The sequence below is a fragment of the Coregonus lavaretus genome (genome assembly GCF_964263955.1).
Source record: "Coregonus lavaretus genome assembly, contig: HAP1_SCAFFOLD_156, whole genome shotgun sequence".
Lineage (NCBI taxonomy): Eukaryota > Metazoa > Chordata > Actinopteri > Salmoniformes > Salmonidae > Coregonus > Coregonus lavaretus.
In genome coordinates this window covers 312,581-331,662 of record NW_028164304.1, presented here as the reverse complement: position 1 = coordinate 331,662, position 19,082 = coordinate 312,581, and the positions used below count along the sequence as shown (strand labels likewise).

Here is a 19,082-nt window from a genome sequence, read left to right as displayed (position 1 = left end):
TGTAACACAATTCAAATGGTCTACTGAAAGAACTGGTCAGACCAACTACACGTGGTTCACTATGTCAGCAGGCAACAAGGCGATAACTAGAAGCTACCTTTTCATTGTTCTAATAGTCCTCTTCTCCCGCTGTCTCTTTCAGCGGAAGGCCTGCCCCAGGTGTTCTACTTTGGGCCCTGTGGGAAGTATAATGCCATGGTCCTAGAGCTGCTGGGCCCCAGTTTAGAAGACCTCTTTGACCTTTGTGACAGGACCTTCTCACTAAAGACTGTATTAATGATTGCCATTCAGCTGGTGAGTTCCCAACATCAAATAATGCTATATTTACCAGATTTGTTCAAACTGGTCTGCAATTCGAAGGTTGGGGTCAATTCCATGTAATTCGGCCAATTTAGGAGAACTTAAAATGTGATTCTGAAAAGTTATTTTTCCCAATTCATGATTTGGAAAGGGGCTTTTTTTTAAAGTAATGAATTCATCCCGGGGAAAATATTGGATTATAATTGACCCCAATCCTGCTGAGATCAGATTTTTGGTAGAGTTTCTGTTTCCTTATTGAACCCTGATTTGATTGAACTTATTGGTCTAGTCTGTGTGTACCCATGCATAGTCCAGGAGGCCACTCTGTTACTGACTGTCCTGTGCCGTCCCTATCCAGATCTCCCGGATGGAGTATGTGCACTCTAAAAACCTCATCTACAGAGACGTAAAGCCTGAGAACTTCCTCATCGGACGGGGAGGATGCAAAAAGGACCACATTATCCACATCATTGACTTTGGCCTGGCCAAAGAGTACATCGACCCTGAAACCAAAAAACACATCCCATACCGGGAGCACAAGAGCTTAACCGGGACAGCCCGATACATGTCCATTAACACACATTTGGGAAAAGGTATGTCTGGTTTGCCAAGAATTTCTAAGGGGTGGTTTACGCACATTTTTAAATGTAGTTATTAGTTATGACACTGCTTTGTCAGCATGCTAGTGTTGTTGTGAAACTTGGTTATGAGGTGTTTATACACTGCTCAAAAAAATAAAGGGAACACTAAAATAACACATCCTAGATCTGAATGAATGAAATCATTTTATTAAATACTTTTTTCGTTACATAGTTGAATGTGCTGACAACAAAATCACACAAAAATTATCAATGGAAATAAAATGTATCAACCCATGGAGGTCTGGATTTGGAGTCACACTCAAAATTAAAGTGGAAAACCACACTACAGGCTGATCCAACTTTGATGTAATGTCCTTAAAACAAGTCAAAATGAGGCTCCGTAGTGTGTGTGGCCTCCACGTGCCTGTATGACCTCCCTACAACGCCTGGGCATGCTCCTGATGAGGTGGTGTATGGTCTCCTGAGGGATCTCCTCCCAGACCTGGACTAAAGCATCCGCCAACTCCTGGACAGTCTGTGGTGCAACGTGGCGTTGGTGGATGGAGCGAGACATGATGTCCCAGATGTGCTCAATTGGATTCAGGTCTGGGGAACGGGCGGTCCATAGCATCAATGCCTTCCTCTTGCAGGAACTGCTGACACACTCCAGCCACATGAGGTCTAGCATTGTCTTGCATTAGGAGGAACCCAGGGCCAACCGCACCAGCATATGGTCTCACAAGGGGTCTGAGGATCTCATCTCGGTACCTAATGGCAGTCAGGCTACCTCTGTCGAGCACATGGAGGGCTGTGTGGCCCCCCAAAGAAATGCCACCCCACACCATGACTGACCGACCGCCAAACCGGTCATGCTGGAGGATGTTGCAGGCAGCAGAACGTTCTCCACGGCGTCTCCAGACTCTGTCACATGTGCTCAGTGTGAACCTGCTTTCATCTGTGAAGAGCACAGGGCGCCAGTGGCGAATTTGCCAATCTTGGTGTTCTCTGGCAAATGCCAAACGTCCTGCACGGTGTTGGGCTGTAAGCACAACCCCCACCTGTGGACGTCGGGCCCTCATACCACCCTCATGGAGTCTGTTTCTGACCGTTTGAGCAGACACATGCACATTTGTGGCCTGCTGGAGGTCATTTTGCAGGGCTCTGGCAGTGCTCCTCCTTGCACAAAGGCGGAGGTAGCGGTCCTGCTGCTGGGTTGTTGCCCTCCTACGGCCTCCTCCACGTCTCCTGATGTACTGGCCTGTCTCCTGGTAGCGCCTCCATGCTCTGGACACTACGCTGACAGACACAGCAAACCTTCTTGCCACAGCTCGCATTGATGTGCCATCCTGGATGAGCTGCACTACCTGAGCCACTTGTGTGGGTTGTAGACTCCGTCTCATGCTACCACTAGAGTGAAAGCACCGCCAGCATTCAAAAGTGACCAAAACATCAGCCAGGAAGCATAGGAACTGAGAAGTGGTCTGTGGTCACCACCTGCAGAACCACTCCTTAATTGGTGGTGTCTTGCTAATTACCTATAATTTCCACCTGTTGTCTATACCATTTGCACAACAGCATGTGACATTTATTGTCAATCAGTGTTGCTTCCTAAGTGGACAGTTTGATTTCACAGAAGTGTGATTGACTTGGAGTTACAATGTGTTGTTTAAGTGTTCCCTTTAATTTTTTTGAGCAGTGTACTTTTAGATAAATCATGTCTCCTTGGATTTGGCCAATGAGTAGGCAACATTTCTTTGTCAAGGGCTTTTTTTTCATTTAAGGTTGGCAAGGTTGCAAATACTAAGTATAACTTAGCCAGGGTTTATGAGTGACTAGGGCCCCTGAACTTTTATCACAAAAAGGGAGGCAGCTTCCCAGATAAAGGTTGGGGTTAAAGCAAGTTAAGGAAATTCTAATCATGGCTCACTGCGTTTTCCTCCTTTTTAAGTAACTCCCCCTTGTTTTTGTTAATAGAGCAAAGTCGTCGAGATGACCTGGAAGCCTTGGGTCACATGTTCATGTACTTCCTCCGTGGGAGTCTACCGTGGCAAGGACTAAAGGTATGTGACGTCCTCTGAGATTTCACGCTGGTGCTGTGTTTGTAGCAACATACAGATGTTTTATGTGGGTCTTTGACAGGCTGATACACTGAAAGAACGATACCAGAAGATCGGCGACACAAAAAGAAACACTCCCGTTGAGGTTCTCTGTGAGAGCTTCCCAGGTACAGCCTGACTATTTCTCTCATCTAAATCTAATGCTGTTTTTCAATGCAACGCTTTGTGGGTTTTTTTACAACAGTTTGATCATGGTAATTTAGCCACATGTAAGCGAGGAGTGCTTTTGGCGCCCCTTGACTACACTTCAGGATGTTGTATTGTTCCTCACATTACACGTTCAAATCTACATCTGCAATTGGTGTTTGCTGTTACAGAAGAGATGGCCACCTATTTACGCTACGTGAGGCGGTTGGATTTCTTTGAAAAGCCTGATTACGAATACCTGAGGACCCTGTTCACAGAGCTGTTTGAACGGAAAGGATACACCTTCGATTACACCTACGACTGGGTCGGCAGGCAGATAGTATGTAACGCCACTCACTGGCTAATATTGGGGGGAAAACATAGAGCAGGCCTAAGTATTTTAGCTACAATATAACATTGGTTTACTCTTGTACCCCATAGCCAACACCAGTAGGGACTGTCAACATGGACTCTGGGGCTTCTGCCATCACCAGAGAGAGCCACCCACACAGAGAACGGCCCTCGCAGCACCAACCCATGAGGAATCAGGTAAACTGAACTTGCTCTGAAGAGCCCTGATCCACACTGATGGTCCACACTGTGCCCTAACCACAGTATTTTTCAATTAAGGCTCAAGGATCATAACGGCTGCTACATTACCCCTTTAGTTACAATGCCCCCAGCCTCTGGAATTGCCTGCCAGAGAACCTGAGGGGGTTCGAAACTGTGGACATATTTCAAAGGGATCTTAAAACGCATTTAACTCTGCTTTTCCTTAGGGTGCTTTTTAGTCTTTCAGTTTTTATTGTTTTGTTTTTTTATCCTCTGTGTAGTAAATATTTCAGTTGTAATTTCTTTTTTGGTTAGTTTTTTTTCCTGGGAATTTCATTGCGTTGCATCCCTGTCAATATAAATAGAGCTTGATTTGATTAGCCTACATCTTCCAACACTGACCCCCTCCTCCTCCTACTTACTGAGGAGCAAGTTTTAGAATCTGTGGTGGGGGTGGGTTTACAGAGTGGGTCCCTTGGGTGTGGTGGGGAGGCACCACAGCAGCTCCAGGCCATAACCCACTGAGTCAGACTCATCATTCTTACTCTGTTAAATAAACAATGGTGGTTGGATCCCACAGCTGCCACCAACTGCGAAGCTTATTAAGCCTGCAAGACTCCGGAGCTTATTAAGCCTGCAAGACTCCGGAGCTTATTAAGCCTGCAAGACTCCGGAGCTTATTAAGCCTGCTAGACTCCGGAGCTTATTAAGCCTGCTAGACTCCGGAGCTTATTAAGCCTGCTAGACTCCGGAGCTTATTAAGCCTGCTAGACTCCGGAGCTTATTAAGCCTGCTAGACTCCGGAGCTTATTAAGCCTGCTAGACTCCGGAGCTTATTAAGCCTGCTAGACTCCGGAGCTTATTAAGCCTGCTAGACTCCGGAGCTTATTAAGCCTGCTAGACTCCGGAGCTTATTAAGCCTGCTAGACTCCGGAGCTTATTAAGCCTGCTAGACTCCGGAGCTTATTAAGCCTGCTAGACTCCGGAGCTTATTAAGCCTGCTAGACTCCGGAGCTTATTAAGCCTGCTAGACTCCGGAGCTTATTAAGCCTGCTAGACTCCGGAGCTTATTAAGCCTGCTAGACTCCGGAGCTTGCTTGATGCACGTAATGGCAAAGATGCATGTGTATAAATCTTCTGGCGTTTAAAGGAGCAGTAAAGGTATGTCTGGGATGAAACTTTTTTGTAATTCCTGGTTCAAAATGTTATGTAGAATTGTGTTTTCTTACGAAAGTAAGTTGATATGCTACCTTTATTTGCCAGTGCACAGTGGTTTTGTACATGTCATAAAGGAACCCTTTTGACAAGCATTTGATTTCTAAGGGGCTACCTTAACCTTTTGCACATGCCACCTCTGCATGCATTCCTCAACACAGGCCAAATACCAGGGAGAGCAACCAGGCTTTGAGGAAGTTAACAATAACCTCACCACAGTCACATCACAATGGGAAATCTCAGTCTGAACCTAGCTCACACACTGAATGTTGCTAGTTAATATGCAGACACTCGTAGAATTCTTACTCTGTTAAATAAACAGCCAAAAGAGACCTATTCATGTGTTCCAGTCCCGTTGATTGTATCCTTTATGTAGTCAACTGCCCTGTGTTTATTCTGTAGTGTGATGACTGGTTCACTCAGGGCCAAATCCCAACTTGTGAAGCGCACGCCTTACTCGAACTTCGTTTTGTGTAGATCACCCATTGATTTAAATGGGGGAGATTCAAGCAAATGTTTGAGTGGAATGTGCGTATCGCCAAGTTAGTATCCGGCCCTCGGTCACTAAGGCAGTTTCCTGCTTCGCCTTTTTTTATTCATCTCTGCTTTTTTCTTTTTTTTCTTTCCTTTCTCCTGCCGCTTTGCATGACACCTGGTCTGGCCCCGCCCCCACACACGCTTAAACCCCGCCCCCACCCTCACTCCCCTTCCCCTCCATCACCACCATAACTCCCTGAGCAGACGGCAGCTTCCGACCGGAGGGGAGCATGGGAAGTGCAGCCCAGTCGGACAAACTCCTCCTACATGGCCTCCCACCTGGCATCGGACAGGCACGGGGGCTCAGTGCAGGTACACAACTACAACTCCACACTGACCCATCAGTCGATTGTCCACTTCCCCTCCGATCCCAACCCGCCTTCCTTCCCCTGTTTCCTCACATGGTGTGCCACGGTCCACCACAAGTATTTCAATGGCATACGTTACTCATCATTGGCATACTTGAGTTAGGAGGTGTGTGTGTGTGAGGGTGCTAGAGATTTGGTGTGTATCTGTGTGTGCTCACATCTTTTGTCTTCCAGCCCTTGGTCTTCTTTCCCTGTGTTTTTGGAAAGGCAAGCTTCATAACAGGTCATGACTGGTTATGACAAACTAATCTGGAGGCGAAAGAAACGCACACCTGTTTAGGAGAGGTGCTGGCTAGCGGAGTAGAACACCTGTTTAGGAGAGGTGCTGGCTAGCGGAGTAGAACACCTGTTTAGGAGAGGTGCTGGCTAGCGGAGTAGAACACCTGTTTAGGAGAGGTGCTGGCTAGCGGAGTAGAACACCTGTTTAGGAGAGGTGCTGGCTAGCGGAGTAGAACACCTGTTTAGGAGAGGTGCTGGCTAGCGGAGTAGAACACCTGTTTAGGAGAGGTGCTGGCTAGCGGAGTAGAACACCTGTTTAGGAGAGGTGCTGGCTAGCGGAGTAGAACACCTGTTTAGGAGAGGTGCTGGCTAGCGGAGTAGAACACCTGTTTAGGAGAGGTGCTGGCTAGCGGAGTAGAACACCTGTTTAGGAGAGGTGCTGGCTAGCGGAGTAGAACACCTGTGTAGGAGAGGTGCTGGCTAGCGGAGTAGAACACCTGTTTAGGAGAGGTGCTGGCTAGCGGAGTAGAACACCTGGTTAGGAGAGGTGCTGGCTAGCGGAGTAGAACACCTGTTTAGGAGAGGTGCTGGCTAGCGGAGTAGAACACCTGTTTAGGAGAGGTGCTGGCTAGCGGAGTAGAACACCTGGTTAGGAGAGGTGCTGGCTAGCGGAGTAGAACACCTGTTTAGGAGAGGTGCTGGGTAGCGGAGTAGAACACCTGTTTAGGAGAGGTGCTGGCTAGCGGAGTAGAACACCTGTGTAGGAGAGGTGCTGGCTAGCGGAGTAGAACACCTGTTTAGGAGAGGTGCTGGCTAGCGGAGTAGAACACCTGTAGGAGAGGTGCTGGCTAGCGGAGTAGAACACCTGTTTAGGAGAGGTGCTGGCTAGCGGAGTAGAACACCTGTTTAGGAGAGGTGCTGGCTAGCGGAGTAGAACACCTGGTTAGGAGAGGTGCTGGCTAGCGGAGTAGAACACCTGGTTAGGAGAGGTGCTGGCTAGCGGAGTAGAACACCTGTAGGAGAGGTGCTGGCTAGCGGAGTAGAACACCTGTAGGAGAGGTGCTGGCTAGCGGAGTAGAACACCTGTTTAGGAGAGGTGCTGGCTAGCGGAGTAGAACACCTGTAGGAGAGGTGCTGGCTAGCGGAGTAGAACACCTGTAGGAGAGGTGCTGGCTAGCGGAGTAGAACACCTGTTTAGGAGAGGTGCTGGCTAGCGGAGTAGAACACTTGAAAAAGAAAAGGAGAGCCACACACTAGGAGGTCAGATGTTATAATTGAATAACCTAATAACCATGACAAACTAACATTATACAACCAGGTTGATCCTTGTTGTGTTGGGTGCAGTGATGAGTTGACTTGGTTTAGCAATGTTTTGTTTTTGTTTATATATTTGTTTACTTTTTTCCAAAAAAAATTATTCCCAATTGCATGATATCCAATTGGTAGTTAGTCTTGTCCCATCGCTGCAACTCCTGTACGGACTCGGGAGAGGCGAAGGTCGAGAGCCATACGTCCTCCGAAACACGACCCTGCCAAGCCGCACTGCTTCTTGACACACTGCTCGCTTAACCCGGAAGCCAGCCGCACCAATGTGTCGGAGGAAACACCGTACAACTGGCGACCGTGTCAGCGTGCATGCTCCCGGCCCGCCACAGGTGTCGCTACAGCGCGATGGGAGAAGGACATCCAGGCTGGCCAAACCCTCCCCTAAACCGGGCGACGCTGGGCCAATTGTGCGTCGCCTCATGGGTCTCCCGGTCAGCTCGGGATTGAACCCGGATCTGTAATGACGCCTCAAGCACTGCAGTACCTTAGAATGCTGCTCCACTCGGGAGGCCTAGCAATGCATGTTTTTGATGAAATAAAACCTAAAGAGGGTAAATCATCATCAAATAATGCCCCTGTGTGTGGGACTCTGACTGTCATACGTTGTGCCCTTCCTTTAATTCATTGTAGGGCTTCAATATAGTGTGATTTAATGTCTGGTCTAATACATTTATGATGCACCTTTTACTCACACCTCTTGATAAATATTCGGAGAGGTTAATTTAAGATCGTAGAGTATTTATTTCTTCAAAATGTGAAAAGCTAAAACTGCTTGACAAAGCTTGATAAGATTTTGTTACAGAACACAATAGATGGTATTACTTGCAGTATACGTCACAGGTGTGTGTGTGTCATGTACTGGCTCTGTGTTTGAGGGTTGAAGTTGTGTTTTTCTGAATGAGCTGAATATGTGGAAACGGTCAGTGACTCCACCTGAATCAACCCTCTCTCCGTGTGCCACAGGTGGTCAGTTCAACCAATGGGGAGCTGAATGCCGATGACCCTCTGGCAGCCCACTCCAATGCACCAATCACAGTCCAGGCCGAGGTGGAGGTGGTGGATGAGGCCAAGTATGTATCAGCTCATATTCCCCCTTTAACCTTTTCAATTTCTTTCTCCAACTCTACTCCCTCTGCTTTCCTCTCCTCCTCAACTCTTACTCTCATTCTTCTGCTCTTTCCTCCACCCTCTGGATCTCTCTCTCTCTACCTCCTTCCCTCTCTCTCTCACCCTCCATCTCACACATACATCCCTTGTCTGTCTTGATCTCTCGGTCTCTCTACCTCCTTCCCCCTCTCTTTCACCCCCCCTCTCTCGCTCTCTCTCCCTCCCCCCTCTCTCCACCCTCTTTCTTTCTCACATACATCCCTTGTCTGTCTTGATCTCTCTCTACCTCCTTCCCCCTCTCTCACCCCCCCTCTCTCTCTCCACCCTCTTTCTCACACACATACATCCCTTGTCTGTCTTGATCTCTCGCTCTACCTCCTTCCCCCTCTCTCTCTCTCGCTCTCTCCCTCCCCCCTCTTTCTCACATACATCCCTTGTCTCTCACTCACTCACTCACTCACACACATCCAGTTGAAGTCGGAAGTTTACATACACTTAGGTTGGAGTCATTAAAACTCGTTTTTCAACCACTCTACAAATTTCTTGTTAACAAACTATAGTTTTGGCAAGTCGGTTAGGACATACGTAATTTTTCCAACAATTGTTTACAGACCTATTATTTCACTTATAATTCACTGTATCACAATTCCAGTGGGTCAGAAGTTTACATACACTAAGTTGACTGTGTCTTTAAACAGCTTGGACAATTCCAGAAAATTGTCATGGCTTTAGAAGCTTCTGATAGGCTAATTGACATCATTTGAGTCAATTGGAGGTGTACCTGTGGATGTATTTCAAGGCCTACCTTCAAACTCAGTGCCTCTTTGCTTGACATCATGGGAAAATCAAAAGAAATCAGCAAAGACATCAGGAAAAACAATTGTAGACCTCCACAAGTCTGGTTCATCCTTGGGAGCAATTTCCAAACGCCTGAAGGTACCACGTTCATCTGTACAAACAATAGTACGCAAGTATAAACACCATGGGACTACGCAGCCGTCATACCACTCAGGAAGGAGACGCGTTCTGTCTCCTAGAGATTAACGTACTTTGGTTCAAAAAGTGCAAATCAATCCTAGAACAACAGCAAAGGACCTTGTGAAGATGCTGGAGGAAACGGGTACAAAAGTATCTATATCCACAGCAAAACAAGTCCTATATCGACATAACCTGAAAGGCCGCTCATCAAGTAAGAAGCCACTGCTCCAAAACCGCCATAAAAAAGGCAGACTACGGTTTGCAACTGCACATGGGGTCAAAGATCGTACTTTTTGGAGAAATGTACTCTGGTCTGATTAAACAAAAATAGAACAGTTTGGCCATAATGACCATCGTTATGTTTGGAGGAAAAGGGGGGGGGCTTGCAAGCTGAAGAACACCATCCCAACCGTGAAGCACAGGGGTGGCAGCATCATGCTGTGGGGGTGCTTTGCTGCAGGAGGGACTGGTGCACTTCACAAAATAGTTGACATCATGAGGAAGGAAAATTATGTGGATATATTGAAGCAACATCTCAAGACATCAGTCAGGAAGTTAAAGCTTGGTTGCAAATGGGTCTTCCAAATGGATAATGACCCCAAGCATACTTCCAAAGTTGTGGCAAAATGGCTTAAGGACAACAAAGTCAAGGTATGGGAGTGGCCATCACAAAGCCCTGTCCTCAATCCTATTGAACATTTGTGGGCAGAACTGAAAAAGCATGTGCGAGCAAGGAGGCCTACAAACCTGACTCAGTTACACCAGCTCTGTCAGGAGGAGTGGGCCAAAATTCACCCAACTTATTGTAGAAGGCTACCCGAAACGTTTGAACCAAGTTAAACAATGTAAAGGCAATGCTACCATATACTAATTGAGTGTATGTAAACTTCTGACCCACTGGGAATGTGATGAAAGAAATAAAAGCTGAAATAAATCATTCTGTCTACTATTATTCTGACATTTCACATTCTTAAAATAAAGTGGTGATCCTAACTGACCTAAGACAGGGAATTTTTACTAGGATTAAATGTCAGGAATTGTGAAACTGAGTTTAAATGTATTTGGCTAAGGTGTATGTAAACTTCCGACTTCAACTGTACATCCCTTGTCTGTCTTGATCTCTCTCTCTCACCCCCCCCTCTCTCTCCACCCTCTTTCTCTCTCACATACATCCCTTGTCTGTCTTTTTCATTCTCTCTCTCTCTTTCTCTCTCAGGTCTCTCCCTACACTGTCCCCTCTCTGTGTTGCTTCCTGATTGTGTACTTTCTAAGCCTGTGTCCTGCGTGTCCCTATTACAATCCTTTGTTTTGTTAAGGTTGGGACTGCTCCTTTATCCCCCCCCATCAGATGTCCTCTCACTTCTCCTAGGCTCAGTGCAGCAAGAGAAGAACAAAATAAAACTACTATAATGCAATGAGCTTATCAAAACTCAATGCATATCATGTAATATCATCTCTATGATTACCCTAAATTAGATACACCTACTAGTCAGTAATTGTGGATGAAATCCCTGTAACATACCCAGCATAGTGAATGCCAACATTGAGTGTGTTGTCCTTCGATATAATCTAATCCCCCAGTGTCTGTTGTCCCCCACCTCAGTTAGATTCAGTCACACTGTGCATGTATCCCTGGCCAGCCCTCGGAGCCTGGTTCCTCTCGAGGTTTCTTCCCAGGTTCCTGCATTTCTAGAGTTTTTCCTAGCCACTGTGCTTCTACATCTGCATTGCTTGCTCTCTGGCGTTTTAGGCTGTGTTTCTGCATAAGCACTTTGTGACAACTGCTGATGTAAAAAGGGCTTTATAAAACACGTTTGAAATTGTTAGGTGATTGGTTTGTCTCCCGCTTGTTCATTCACATACCCTTTTGATAGGAGGTTTTCCGCTGGCCCTTTGATTTTCCCATCATCAACAGACTTCCTCTTTGATATGATCCCACTGTGTTGAAAGCCAGGGCCCCAGAAGACAGAGTTCAATTAATGTGACAACAGGGTTTCCATAGCAATGTGGCATAAAGCTCTGTTTTTTGCTCGTTGTTTCTCTCTCTCTCCCCCTCCCTCGCTCTCTCGCTCTCTGGTAATCCTTTCTACATCCGCTCCGAAAGGATTTTGGAAGTATCGCTCGTGGTAATGAGCGTCCATGATACAGTATGTTGAAATGGAGTGAGATTAAGATTATACATCAGTTGAATAGTGTACTTAGAACTCGTTAGAACTAAACAGGTGTAGTTAGCTCTGGAACCAAAGAGTCAGAGCCATTGAGTCTTCAATCTTTGACCTTTTGAACCCTGCCCTCTGTCTCCACCTGTCTTGTGTGTGTGTGTGTGTGTGTGTGTGTGTGGGGCATGGTCTGTCCCATTGACTGCTGTATTAATCTTGTCTTTTCTCTCTACACTCTTTCTTCTCTGTAGCTGCGTGAAAATGCTCAACCTGTGGTGAGTCCCTCTCTCCTAGTCCATACCATACCCATGGGACAGGACAGGGAGTGGACCAGCCGAGGCTGCTGGGCCCAGTGGAGTTCACTAGTGTAGTTGACTAGTACACACTGTGAAGGGACCCTGCTCTTATACTGGGCAAAACTGATTAAAAAGAGTGCTCGATATGTCCACTACTGATATAGGCCAGTGGGTTATAAAAGCCTTTTCAGACACTATCTTCTCACTGATACTGATGCTACAGATCAGCTGAATGGGTTGTGGGCTAGGTGATATCTGATTATATCTACTAATCATTCTTTAAATAACACTGTGCTTTTCATACATTGACTTTAATATAGGCTATTGAGTACTTTCTTTTTAGAAAGTCTTTGTCCTGAAATTTTATTTTAAAAGTAAATTATTTGGAAATGCTGTCAATTCCTTTTTTTCTGTTATGTTTTTATTCACCATGGAGGCAGCCTTAAATATCTTCTAAAACCTACTAGCTAGCAGGGTACCTTTTAAATATTGACTAAAACCTACTAGCTAGCAGGGTACCTTTTAAATATTGACTAAAACCTACTAGCTAGCAGGGTACCTTAAATATTGACTAAAACCTACTAGCTAGCAGGGTACCTTTTACATATTGACTAAAACCTACTAGCTAGCAGGGTACCTTAAATATTGACTAAAACCTACTAGCTAGCAGGGTACCTTAAATATTGACTAAAACATACTAGCTAGCAGGGTACCTTTTACATATTGACTAAAACCTACTAGCTAGCAGGGTACCTTAAATATTAACTAAAACCTACTAGCTAGCAGGGTACCTTAAATATTGACTAAAACCTACTAGCTAGCAGGGTACCTTAAATATAGACTAAAACCTGCTAGCTAGCAGGGTACCTTTTACATATTGACTAAAACCTACTAGCTAGCAGGGTACCTTTTAAATATTGAATTAAACCTACTAGCTAGCAGGGTACCTTAAATATTGACTAAAACCTACTAGCAAGCAGGGCACATTTTTTATATTTACTCAAACCTGCTAGCTAGCAGGGCCACCTTTTAAATATTGACTAAAACCTGCTAGCTAGCAGGGCACCTTTAAATATAGACTAAACCCTACTAGCAAGCAGGGCACCTTTTACATCTCCCGAGTGGCGCAGTGGTCTAAGGCACTGCATCGCAGTGCTAGCTGTGCCACTAGAGATCCTGGTTCGAATCCAGGCTCTGTCGTAGCTGGCCGTGACCGGGAGACCCAGCGTCGTCCAGGGTAGGGGAAGGATGGCCGGCAGGGATGTAGCTCAGTTGGTAGAGCATGGTGTTTGCAATGCCAGGGTTGTGGGTTCGATTCCCACGGGGGGCCAGTATGAAAAATAAAAAAAATAATGTATGCACTCACTAACTGTAAGTCGCTCTGGAGAAGAGTGTCTGCTAAATGACTAAAATGTAAATGTAAATATTGACTAAAACCTACTAGCTAGCAGGGCACCTTTAAATATAGACTAAAACCTGCTAGCTAGCAGGGCACCTTTAAATATAGACTAAAACCTGCTAGCTAGCAGGGCACCTTTTAAATATAGACTAAAACCTGCTAGCTAGCAGGGCACCTTTTTAAATATTGACTAAAACCTGCTAGCTAGCAGGGCACCTTTTTAATATCTACTAAAACCTACTAGCTAGCAGGGCACCTTTTTAAATATAGACTAAAACCTGCTAGCTAGCAGGGCACCTTTTTAATATCTACTAAAACCTACTAACAGGGCACCTGAGAATAGCAAATGACTTCCTTAGGGTTCATCTCAACGCTGTGCCTTTAAAAATAAATCAACGTTTTTTCTTTGTAGCCAGTCACTGTGTTGTGTGTGTGTAGAGCTGACCTCTGGTCAGTCACTGCATGCTGTAATAGTCATCCCATTAGGCTCTGTCCTGTGCTCTGTGTCTCCACCACTGTTGTTTATCACACCACTGTACTAAACACACTGGTCCTTTTACCTCAGACGCCCTCTGTAGGTTCTTCTTAGAACTGTTTTGACTCCACACTGTTGGGGATCTTGGCATAGTGTGTGTGTTTTACTTCTACCATCACGGTAGTTCTTATTTCTTCTAATGCCCCGAGTCAGTCTCTTCATGTTGATTCTACTCCTTGAGATGTTCTGATGTTGGTTAGAAGGAACGGATCTAACAAATTAACATCTCATGGCATCCAAAATATGTGTACACTGACGGTCATTGGCTGCCTTTACACAGGTAGCCCAATTCTGATATTTTGCCACTAATTGATCTTTTGACCAATCAGATCAGATATTTTGCCAATAATTGGTCAAAAGATCAGAATTGGGCTGCCTGTGTCAACACAGCTATTGTGTAACATATAATTTCTCCTCTTGTCCTCTAGCTGTTTAAATGAAATTACCTCTCACTTTAACAACTTACCAGGGTGGTGTTCATTAGGGCGCAAGTCTAGGTTAGTCCCTTCACTGGTTTAGTCAGTTTTCTTCCGTTTGGTGCCTAATGAACACGACCCAGTCATAGTATGCAGTGTTGGCTTGCCTCTAACCAGTCTCTTTCCACGTCTACAGGTGCTGCTGCTTCTTCAAACGAAAACGGAAGAAGAACACCCCGCGACACAAATGATCAGCGGCACGCCTGGATCGCTCAAAAGTCTTGCTCGATAAGGTTGTGAATCGAGAATATCAATAAAGTCCCATTCAGACCAACGAAGAAGACCACGGGAGAGTGATGAGAGGCGATGTGAACACACACAGACAAGTGTGGCTGTCTGTCGATGGGAATTCCTTTAGAATTTTGTTGTTTTTCCTCCACGATGCTTGGGAATATTTGTTGGGCCCCGTTGTTGCCGGGATTGGGATCTTGGCTTTTGCAATTAGTTTAAGCTTGATTGATGGGCTGGACAATGGAAACACAACGGACTGTCTCTCAGCCTCTTGCTCTTTCATAAACACACACTGAATGTATGGGCGGAAAGATAAATGTCTATGGGAGAATAAAGAAGATGGGACAAGTCCTGGGAGAGGAAAGCTTGTTGGCTACTGACTGACTACATGTAAATAATGGACCAATATCAGTTGGAACTGCCACACCTCTATAAACGGTTTGGACTTCAGTGTAACAATGTCCACATGGTAGCAACCTAGTGGTGTTTCCTCTACACTGCACACTAAGGAGAGAAGAGAGGGAGATGGTGGCTTAAGTGTTGTCTACTGCTACTGTCCAATGCCTTAACCAAACCAGTACCCAACAGAGCCAGGAGAGGGTGACGCAGGAGGCCAGGCTCTCCGTACTGAGAGGATATCTATGGTCCCCTGCTTAATGTAATGATGTAACATACCACCCACCCAATGTGGAGTTCAGTTCCCCACTGGTGGTACAGTATCTATAGAATAGGTGGTTCAGAGATAATGTTGACTAGGGGCAACAGTTTAGGGTTCATTTGGTTGTTTGTCAGTGAACTGTCATGTAAAATTCAGTGCCATGTCAGCTTTGTGCGTTCGATCTCTATCTGCAATGTTCATAACGTTGCAACACACTGTGTAAGCCCCTGGTCTCGTAGAATGATCTCATGTTCTGTCGTTGAGGGAATGCTCTTTCACATTTTCTGCCCCTCTGTTTCCAGTGTATTTGCCCTGTGCTGCAAAGCATCATCTGTGAGACTATTGATGATGATTGATCCCAAATGCCAAGTCCCCAAAAGTCCCAAATGGAAAACCTGGGATTGCCTCATAGGGATATTGAAAAGTACCTGGTGAAAATCTGTGTATATGGTTATTTTATTTTATTCAATATTGCTTTTTGTTTTTCCTTGCAAGTGACATGGAGGATTGCCTTGAACAAACACACTCGACGTCGACACTGTCACCTTGCCTATCCTCTCCACAGCATTAATTCCATAGGAGTGACATTTGGGTTTTATGTAATTATGTCCATTTTTTATTTTATTTTTTAAATATATAGCTAATGTGAATTTCAAATGTGAGCAAATGTATTTTTCTGTTTCAAATAGCCATGAAGTATGTGGACCGGACAGAGGGGGACAAAAAGCTAGAGTTTTGACTGCACTACATTTGTTGACCCACTGATGTTGACCTAATATCTTGCTTTCCCCGTACTGTATTGATTGATGTGCTTACTATACTTAATTGTAGCGGCCTTCTGTGCTAGGTCTGTTCTTACATACACTTAACCAATTCCGGCATTAACCCCCCCCCCCCCCCCCCTTTAACCCCCGTGCCATGACATGTGTAAACCCACGCAGACATACACACCCTAGACATTTAATGTATGATGTGATGTCACCTCCTGGTGGGGTGCTGGATGCTGATGTCCTGTTGACCATGGTTGTGTTCAGTAGGGCACACTGTTGCCAAACGTTTTGCAACTGTAATCAAAAAAAGCTGTGTTATTGTACTAGGTCAGGTAGTACCTCTCCGTTTGGGAAACGTTTTTCTCCCTGCTGAACATGACCCAGGTTGGTCGTCCCATATGGAGGCACAATGCCTGAGGGGATGCCAACCGGCTCAACAGACCTCTATGAGCAGGCATGCTTGTATGTGCATAATTATATTGTATATTCTTTCTTTTTTTTTTTTTTTTTTTCCCCCGTTGTGACTTGAGCTAGTTCCTCTGGGGTCTAAGTTATTGTGTTGAGAATACTTGAATGTGATAAATCTATTGGACTTCTTCTGTTGTCTTTTCCGTTTTATAGGTCAGTACGTTATTCCTCTGAGATGGCTTTGAGAGCATAACTGGTGAGGAAAAGGCTTTTTGAATGACCGGTATTCCTCATAGTGCCTCTTGACTGGGTGTTTGAGGGAGGGAGTTGGCATTGCGGTCTAGCTTGCCTCTGTTGGATGTCTGTGGGTGACTGGTTTAGCCTAGGGTTGGATTGGCACTCCGTCATTCAGGGACATCAGTAACTGCTGCACAACAGGGTCTAGATTTCAGATCAAGTATGTCAGCAGAATGGCTCCACCTGCTGGGTGTATGTAGGCTTTTCTGTCAGACTTCAAACCAGTGTTGCTCAGCCCAGCACTGACACCTCATTCAGCCAATCACCAAATCCTTGAATATTGGAATCATTGCGTGTTAGTGCAGGGCTAGAACAAGAATGTGCATCCTCTGGGTGTCTCCTGGGGATGTATTGATAAACACTACTTTTAATAGACTAGCCATCACAGTTATACTGTGACATACCAGTTCACTTTGAAAGTATAAAGTATTGTTGAATCTAGTGAGACAGACATCCAGAGAATGGCCTTGAATGGTCCTTCTGTTCCTAATGCCGTCCTACTGACTACTATCCACCGCCTTCACCAGTGCCAGGAAAATGTCAACTGCAACTCTGATCGAATTCCACCTCGTGCCCCACTGCCATTTTATATATTTTTCACCCACCTGTAATGTTGAAAGAGACCATTGAGGTTTGAAACTAGCGATTTAAAGTCCTATATTGTGTTCTTGAGGTGGCTGAGAGTAATAACATAATTTGGAACATAATTATTGAACCACTTGTCAATTAATCATTTTTAAAAATTAACTTTCACTCCTCAACCATATATTTCCATTTCAGTCGACCATTTTATTTTGGAGTGGAACGTCACTTTGTATACTTTGATACATCTGTATCCTACCGTCAACAGTGGTCTTAATGCAGGTGTTGTATCACTGTTTAAATTCATTTCCTTCCTGCAATTTTGGCTTTAACAGCTGATAGACATTTTTACATTTACATTTACATCATTTAGCAGACGCTCTTATCCAGAGCGACTTACAAATTATGAGTACTACAAATTGATATGTGCATTCTAGTTTCCTCAAGACTTGCCTTTCCACAGCCTGTCTAGAATGAGGAATATTTGCTGTATTGTGTATTTGCATGGCTTATCTGGAGCAGATGTCTACCTGTTAAATGGCAAGGCTTCCTGGAGTGGACGTATGAAGCTAAGCACCCGTACAAAGTTATTCTCTCTGGTCAAAATCGAGCTCTAATAAGGCCTCCCATTTGTTTGACTTGATAAAGTCCTCCCCAGAGCACATTCCAATTTCAGTTGTCATTCCTTATACAGTACTACTACACCTTGCCTGTCAGTCAGAGCTCATTGCTTTCAATTGACTTCAGTGTCTTGTGTTGTTCATCATTTTTATTTCCTGCATGTGTCAAAATGGCATGTAAATCCTTATAGCAGCATAGAGGAAAATGAATGGAAAGAGATGACTGGTCTTTTTTGGGGGGGTTCTCTGGCACTTTCTTCCTGTCGCTGTACTGTAGAGTTGTCTTGGGTTGGCTGTATAATATGTCTGGTGTGACACATGACTGCAATGTTTTAATTATTTTACATTTTACATTCACCATTATAGTTTTTTGTCAGTTGGATTATTTTAAAGAAAATAAAGACGTTTTTCTTTCAAACTGTGGAAAGTAGAATTGTACAGTACCACGAGTTTATCCCCCTACTCTTGCTCTGGCAATTGTTTTCAAAGCTATGATTTAAGAAATTAATCCTACAACTGTATTATGAAAATTATTGTGTTGAAATATGAATGTTACTTCAAATGTATTTGAATGGTTTAACCTAGTTAAGGGCTTCATGAATGAAGGACCCATCTTTTGATTTCTTTATTTTATTATAATTTAATTTTTTTAAGTACAGAAAGATAAATGACCAGACTCTTTATCTTAAAGGCCTATTTTCCTGGGGATTCGTGTGAGACGTCACATATATCCTTACAAATTCACTTTTTATTCCCTCCACGCTTAAAGGGGAAACTCAAGTTTGCACCCTTTTTTAAAAATGTAAAACAAATAAAAAAATCTCTCTTAACCTTTTCTTGTGAGTATGGGTCGGTTTTTGTTCCAGGGCATTCCAGTACACAGTGTCACATTTACATTCTAATGAGCCATCTTAGAATTGCTGAGAAAGCATGTCACCCATGGAAAATTCTATTTTTATGGTCATACCATCCTCTCAGGTCACATTCAACCAATGGGAGAATCTCAATTGGATACTCCTTGCATCCTCTATCCTCGCCTCCTCAAAACCCATTGGATGAGAAAGCCAGAGGTCCCCCCGCCCCCCCCCCCCCCCCTCTGACTTTCTCCAATGGCGTTTGAGAAGGAGGCAGAGAAAGTGGTCTAGGAGTATGCAATTGAATCTCCCCTATGACTTTTCCCTGCTAGGCTGCAGCTGCACTGCTTCTTGGGCCCATACCCTTGATC

At 44.7% G+C, this 19,082-nt stretch overlaps 1 protein-coding gene across 2 annotated transcripts in view; it reads left to right on the top strand.

Annotated features, from left to right (window-relative positions):
* Positions 1-18,692, top strand: part of LOC311117212 (casein kinase I) — a 49,526-nt gene extending 30,834 nt beyond the window's left edge. Inside the window, exons 5-13 of one of the 2 annotated variants that reach the window (XM_084192188.1) lie at positions 143-294; positions 659-893; positions 2,856-2,941; positions 3,021-3,105; positions 3,316-3,464; positions 3,566-3,673; positions 5,633-5,740; positions 8,305-8,411; positions 14,428-18,692. In XM_084192188.1, the coding sequence (XP_084048314.1) occupies positions 143-294; positions 659-893; positions 2,856-2,941; positions 3,021-3,105; positions 3,316-3,464; positions 3,566-3,673; positions 5,633-5,740; positions 8,305-8,411; positions 14,428-14,482 (1,085 nt within the window). In that variant the 3' untranslated portion in view covers positions 14,483-18,692. The remainder of the gene's footprint in view (positions 1-142; positions 295-658; positions 894-2,855; positions 2,942-3,020; positions 3,106-3,315; positions 3,465-3,565; positions 3,674-5,632; positions 5,741-8,304; positions 8,412-14,427) is intronic. The other variant, XM_084192189.1, reaches the window with a different exon arrangement.
* Positions 18,693-19,082: the final 390 nt, after the last annotated feature.